The sequence below is a fragment of the Octodon degus genome, unplaced genomic scaffold, assembly GCF_000260255.1.
Source record: "Octodon degus isolate 3935 unplaced genomic scaffold, OctDeg1.0 scaffold00033, whole genome shotgun sequence".
Classification (NCBI taxonomy): Eukaryota; Metazoa; Chordata; class Mammalia; order Rodentia; family Octodontidae; genus Octodon; species Octodon degus.
Window position 1 is genome coordinate 1,033,318 of NW_004524609.1, and position 7,489 is coordinate 1,040,806.

Consider the following 7,489-nt stretch of genomic DNA (forward strand, 5'->3'; position numbering starts at 1 on the left):
GAGTCTGACCTGCGTGGTAAGACCCTATACCAAATTTATTTCTTTTTCTTTGGCGGAACCGGGGATTGAACTCAGATCCTTGAGATTGCCAATCAAGCGCTTATCCTACTGAGCCATCTCCCCAGCCCCCTATACCAAATTTAAAAAAAAGAAACTCATTACAGTAGATCTAGTCTTATTACAAACTCTTATAACTCATTATTTGTGCTCAACATAGAAAGAATATTTTTATTCCATATCTGGTTATTTGATCAGTGGCTATTCGCCCCCTTGAGGAGAACTACATGGTAAGCTCTTAGCTGGCAAGAAATGTGATCACATGACTACTGTATTCCTGGTACTTGACATATAGGTACTCAAGATATTTTTCCCTCTTTTTTGTTGCAGTTGATCAAACTCAGGGCCTTACACATGTGAGGCAAGCACTCTCACACTGAATTATACCTATAACTCAACAAATGTTTTTTGAATACACATACATTCATTTGCTACCTATTCACTTATTTTGGTCCTGAAGAGGATGGTTCAGGTCTTACCATAAAATAACTCCCTGTCTCTTTACATGTGGAGTCTTTACAAGAGAAATCACATATTTCAAGCTATTTACATACCCATCTTCTTGTACTTTATGAATAAAATCAATCACAAAAGAAAATGAAATAGCTTTTGAAAATGGAGAACGTGAATTGTCACAGATCAAAATTTAAAAGTACAAGTAATTTTTAGTTATTAAAAAAAGGGACACAGTTTATAAACAATACAGTGTGGGGTGTTCAGTTAGGCAGCACATACACTAAACAATACAGCGTGGAAAATAACTGCGATATACACCTTACCTTATATTTTTCATTTGCAAATAAAACTGAGGCCCTGTGAAACTTGCATAGAGGGTTCTTGGGATCAATAACAATGGCTTTGTTCAGGGTATCCAAAGCCTTCTCAGATTTTTTCAGTGCATGCTGAACCTGTAAGAAATAAAGATCTTAGTAATGTTCCCTCTTGGTATTTGTGAATAAAGGAGAAAACTAAATACAATAATATAACTCACAACATAAAGGTAGCAAAACTATTAAGAAGTTGTATGGCCTGATTGGATTGTCCATTGGGTTAAGTGTACTTTATAATTATCAAATGATTAACAGATTCAATCTTTTCCAATAAGAACACTGAAGTGCAGAGATACCAAGTTTGGACTGAAAACCTGGGTGGCTCTGGTTACCAAGTCACAATTATGTGTCCATAATGACAATCACAATTCTTTTCTTCTTTCTCTCTCTCTCTTTTTTTTTTTTGAGACAGTCTTGCTATGTAGTTCTGGCTATCCTGGACTCAACATGTGGTCCAGGCTGGCCTCCAACTCACGATAATCCTCCTGCCTCGCCTTGGCTTCCTGGGTGCTGGGATTATAGGTGTGTACCACCATGCCTGGCCCACAATTCTATCTTTAGAGCAGGTACTGGTTACTTAAAATCTAAAAAACAAGCAAAACTTCACAAGAAAAAAGTGTATCATGTAGACACATAATGTATTTCAACAGGCTTATTATGGTCATGTAAACATTATTTTAAAGTTGTTTATGAATCCTGTGTCATTCAGAACAATGGTATTTTCACTTACTTTAGGAACGCATTTAAAAAACAGCAGCCAGGGCTAGGGCTGCGGTTGGGACTCAATAATACAGTGCTCTTTCAGCATGCAGGAGGCCTAAGGTTCTACCCATCATCCCAATGCCCACTTGAGTTACACAACAATCCTATGTGATAGGCAAGGGAGTTATCGCTTAATTATTCATAAAACAAGTTCAGGAAAGCTAAATGACTTGTCCAAGTGATAAGATCACATCAGTGATACTTCTTTATGCTAAGCCAAAAAAGATGTTTTAGACTGTGAAAGACTTGGAATACTGTTTCAGTAACAGAAACAAAACCCGATTTTCAATATAGCACATTTATGTATGTATGTTTGTTTGTTTGTATTTATGTATGTATGTATATTTTTTGAGACAGGTTCTCACTATATAGTTTGGGCTGGCCTTGAACTCACTATGTAGCCAAAGTTGGCCTCAAACTTGTGCCTTAGGGGGCTGGTGAGATGGCTCAGTGTCTAAAGCACCTCCTTAGAACAAGCTAAGCTAAGCTAAGCTAAGCTAAGCTAAGCTAAGCTAAGCTAAGCTAAGCTAAGCTAAGCTAAGCTAAGCTAAGCTAAGCTAAACTAAGCTAAGCTAAGCAAAAGCAGAGACCGCGGTTCAATCCCCAGCACCACATGCCAGCCAGCCCTGCCCCCTGGTGGGCTGAACTGGCCACACACACAATAAATAAATAAAGTTAAAAACAAAACAAAACAAACTTGTGCCTTAGCCTCAGCCTCCCAAGTGCTGAGATTACAAGCATGCACCACCATTCCCAACTAACAAATTATTTTTTAAAGGGAGATAACCGATTAATAATTTTGATTCTTTTTTTTTTCCCTTGGTACTGGGATTGAACTCAGAACCTTATACTTGCCAGGCGGCACTCTTGCCACTGAGCTATCACCCCGGCCCTTACTTAGATCAGTAATTTTAGAAAGTTACTTACTACTCCAATGTGGCAAAGTAAAACTGAACTTTGAGGGTTGATATCAAGTGCTTTCTGGAAATGCATTTCTGCAAGGCTGAATTTTTCTTGTTTATAATAAATCATTCCTAAACCATACCTGAAAGTATAAAATACAGTACATTATTAAATTTAGAGAACTTTTAGCTGCTAGCTCAGTTCAACTGATAAAGTAATACACAGGGCACTCTAATAAGCCAATGGTAAAATACTGGTGGTCTCCTATAGGAGGCAAAAAGGATCAGTCATGGTAGAAATTATTAAAAGATTTTACTTTATTTCTTACTATTTTGGAAGAGACGTAGGTAAAATATGAGAAAGGTGAGAACACAAACCACCCTAAACTACTTCCATTCGTCAGACATTAGTATCTAATTAAGATTATGACATGTGTGCCCCGAACTTTGGTTGAGATAGTCTATGCTGTCCAGTCTTGAACTCTTGGGCTCAACCTCCTGAGTAGCTGGGACTATAGGTGTGTACTATGGTCCTTGGCTCTGCTAACTTTCTTCTTGTCTAAAGTTTTCTTTTTTTGATGTATTTTAGTACAGTGACTACAGTGTCTCACTGCACAGATCAGTCTTGTAGTGATCCTCCTGTTCTCTGCCTCCCAAGCGCTGGGATTACAGGCGTGCATCACCACGCCCAGTCTCAGTGCGCCCCGGGGCAGGGCCAGCACGGCACAGAGCAGCACAAGAGGGACCAAACCCCAGTCCTTGCTCCTGCCTAGGCAGGCGTGTCAGTCTGCTGAGCTACTTGGCCAGCCCTGGTCAAAATGGTCAGTGTGAACTATTTCATTTAATCCTAGCGAGAATCAAGGAGACAGGCTCTGTTAGTCCCACTTTCAAATTACAAAACTGAGGCTCGGCTGAGTTACGTAACTTGGTGAACGCTGCATGGCTACTAAGGGTTCTAGAGATCTACTTATAACCCTAACCCTTAACTCCTGACAAGGTTCTGTGCATACTTTGTCAAAGACATGTAAAAACACGTCTAATTAGAGGATAACTAGTGGTACTTACCCAGACCTCCTTCTTCCCACTTAGTACATACAAAGCACGTCTAGACTACAAAACTGTAACTGTTAAAGGCTACGTAAGAGTGTACTAGGTTACTGTACAGGCAATTCTCAAGAAGCTTCAGAATGTCAAGTGAATACAGTATGCACGGTTATATCAAGCTCTACTGACCACCAAGAGATAATAAAGAACAAGCACCAAATGGATATGGAAAAGAATTCTTATCTGAATGGCTTTATTAATCGTTACAGTGGTGCTATCTAAGAAAAGGTAAAAAGATGGTGCTAATGATACTGAAAGTAGACATGAGAAAAAGCCATTAACTGTTGAATTAGAATAAGAGATTTGCTGTTTAGATGGATACTTAACATCATCCTAGCGTAATCCAAATAATTCAGCATTTAAACTTTTCAGTAAAAGCTTTCCTGTCTAAATAGTCCTGCTTATAGCACAATTTTCTCCTGTAACATAATTTTCCTTTACTAAATTGTTACGCTGGACTCAAAATTATAATCTTGGGGCTAGGGAGATAGCTCAGCAGCACAAGGACCTGTCTGGCAAGCACAAGGTCCAGAGTTTGATCCCTAGTACCAAAACAAAAACAAACAAACAAAAAAAACCCCTCACTCAGCCTGTGATTACAGGTGTATACTATAGTACCTGGTTATAACGTAATTTTCGGCATGGAAAAGTTCTTCAGAATTTATTACTGAGTGGGGATAGCACACAGCTATAATCCCAATACTCAGAAGGCTGTGACAGGAAGAGTATGAATTCGAGGCCAGCCTGGACTACATCTGGCAAGGCCCTGCCTTAAGAAAAAGAATTTGACTACTATAAAGTAACAGAATACATTCCACACATTTAGAATTAACTTGTAATTCAACCTGATAAAACGTGAAAAGAGAAAGACAGGAAAGGAAAAAAAGGTGGCATTTAATGTATCAAATCCAAACCCTGTTTTTTCTTTGTGCTTTGACTTTTCTCTGACAGGGTGTCACTTCTGTCACCCAAGTAGACACACAGCTTGCAGTGACCCTTGTCCCTTAGCCTCCCAAGGACTGGGATTACAGGTGCATACCACCACACCAGGATGTTTTTCTTAATTAGAATACATCTATGATACATGATAATTATATTCATGTTAGGTAACTGCTGTATGTATCATTTTAAGAACTCAGTTCTTAAAAACATTGCAGAGAAGTTCTACCTGTATGAAGAGGTGGAGGTACAGGAAAGCTTGACTGTTTTGTCTGTCAGCAAAAACTAGGCTTTCCTCTGATCTTTGGTCATCTTCCAGCAATTTAAGTATATTGAAATAAAATACAATGCATTAAGAGGCACACATAAATAAATCAAAACTATACATTATGTACTCTGAAACTTTCCCATTAGAATCTTTTTATTATGAAAATAAGCCACTGATGAGACTATTCGCATTTCACTAGCACTTACCATGCATTGTAATGTCTAGGATTTACTCGGATAGCATTTCGAAAACAAGCTAATGCTTTGTCTAGTTCTTCAGTTAACACAAATTCATGCCCTAATAGAGTATAGGCATAAGCATAATTTGGATCAACCTGGATAGCTCTCTGGAAGAATTTAATTGCAATATCATGTTCCCGTTGTAGACTGAAACAGTTCCCTGCAGCACACCAGGCCTTAAAAAGATAGAAACAAACAAAAAATATTTATTTATTTACTTAAACAGAGTCTAGCTATTCGTTCAGGCTGGCCTGGACTCACCACGTAGCCCAGGACAGCCTCCAACTCATCATATTAATCCTCCTGCCTCAGCCTTCCAAGTGCTGGGATTATAGGTGTGTTTCACCACAGCTGGCAAAAATGTTTCCTAACAGATTCAAACCAAACTTCATATTTCACTTGGAACAGAAAGACAAAAGCTGAACAGCTTTAGTAAATACCCCACGCTCATTATTCATGGATTGTTTGTAAATCTGCTTTCTTGTCAAAAAATCCGAGAAACTATTACTTGTCTTTATTTTCAGGTACTGGGGACTGAACTCAGGACCTTGCACTTGCCAGGTGAGCGCTTATTTTGAGCCATCTCCCCAGCCCAAAAAATATCACTTGTAATGTTGACCATTTATGAATTTAACAGTTGAGTTGCTCAATATGCATTTTCAACTGAGGCTGAACAAGGTGGTTCTAGAGAAAAATGACAGGGGCCAGAGACTGTGCGCATGTGTGTGTGTATGAATGACAGGTTCTACATGGGGGACAAGGGGTCTGGTCTGGGCCCTGCTCTGAGGACAGTTAAAAATTGGAATTCTAGGGGGCCCAGCCCTAGCTCAGGTCTTTGTGGCTGCTTCCACAAAGTTGTCAGATTCAGGTTGCTGTAGTTTGATCCCCACAACACTCCAGCCAGCCAAACCTGCCCTGAAGGCATTCAGAACAAAAAAAAAAAAAAAAAAATTGGAATTCTACCACTGGTAGAATTAAGACAGCCTTAAGTCAACTTAATACTTCTAAATCTCATTTTTTCTTTTATGAAATAAAGATAATAAAGTCTACCAGGATACTTTTTATCTGGTTGCTTGTTTTGGAGACAGACTCAGGCTAACCTTGAGCTTTTCTATATAGGTGAGGCTGGCCTCGAACTTTTGGGGATGCTCCTGCCTCAGCCTCCCAATGCTGGGATTACAGGCATGCACTAACACATCTGGCCAGGATGAGTTGTTTTTAAGAGGGATTTGTTCTAATAGTGTTTGTAAATAGGATATCATGTCTGCATGCTGTACAACAAATAAACACTAGAAAGACAGTACACAATGTGTTAATTATTGAAACTGTCCTACCAATTTGATTTGAAACTGTCTCATTGCTATTTGTTTCTCAATAAAATTATGGAAAAAAATGATTATCATCTGTGTAATATTTATATACATATATATTTCTCTAAGAAAAATGGTCTAGTACTGGATACTATAATTGTTTAGTATTTAATAATGTTTACAGCAACCACAGAATTAACGTCAGCAGTGAAATTTGACTGTATTTAATACAAACTTTAAGTACATTACAAAACATCACTAACTATTCCTTTAAAACAATTACAGGCTCTGGGGTGTAGCTCAGTGGTAGAACGCTTCCCTAGCATGCAAAAAGTCCTGCGTTCAATCCTAGAATTGTCAAAGGACAAAAGAAAACAATCTCCTAAAATACCCCAAAACAACCAGGGAACGAATCTAGGGGCTCATGCATGCTGGGCCAACACTTCATTGTTGAACTTTGCTTGTAACCAGTCACTGGGGTTGGGAGGTATTAAGAGACTGAACACAGGGCCTTCACAGTGAACAAGGCAGCTCCTTAATTTTTTTTGTAAGAGGGTCTTGCTAAGTCATCCAAGCTGGGATTAAACTTGTGGTCTTCCTGCTTGTTTCCCAGAGTGTTGAGATTAGAATTCTCTGCCACTGCATCCAGCACCATTAAATATTCTTGAGATGTTGTGAACTACTACGCTTACGAAATTGGAGTATGAGAATTAATTGTAACTATAACTTAAAATGGCAAATAAAATTACTAATTTATGTGGGGCCCAGTGACACACATCTGTAAACTCCGTGCTTAGGAGACTGAGACAGGAGGATCCCTTAGAGTTCAAGACCAGTCTGGGTTACACAGTGAGTTCAGGGCCAGGCTGAAATACACAGTGGTAAGATTTCGTCTCAGAAAGAAAAAAATTACTCATTTATTTTAATGTAAAAGCAGCACTTCTTTTAATCTTTATAGCTTCTGTTGAATGAATCCTAATCTTGGTAAGAGCAATTTTAATACAGTCAAACCCTAATTCTGAGTGAAATATCTTTTTCATTTTTTATTTGTGAATCTGGACTACCCCCCCCACATATA

The 7,489-nt window shown here is 38.7% G+C and overlaps 1 protein-coding gene across 7 annotated transcripts in view; it reads right to left on the reverse strand.

Annotated features, from left to right (window-relative positions):
- Nucleotides 1-7,489, reverse strand: part of Cdc27 (cell division cycle 27) — an 85,081-nt gene that overhangs the window by 14,451 nt on the left and 63,141 nt on the right. For all 7 annotated transcript variants that reach the window (XM_004629998.3, XM_004629997.2, XM_012514499.2 and 4 more), the window contains 3 exons: nt 5,069-5,277; nt 2,577-2,694; nt 837-965 (listed from right to left, as the gene is read on the reverse strand). In XM_004629998.3, the coding sequence (XP_004630055.1) occupies nt 837-965; nt 2,577-2,694; nt 5,069-5,277 (456 nt within the window). The remainder of the gene's footprint in view (nt 1-836; nt 966-2,576; nt 2,695-5,068; nt 5,278-7,489) is intronic.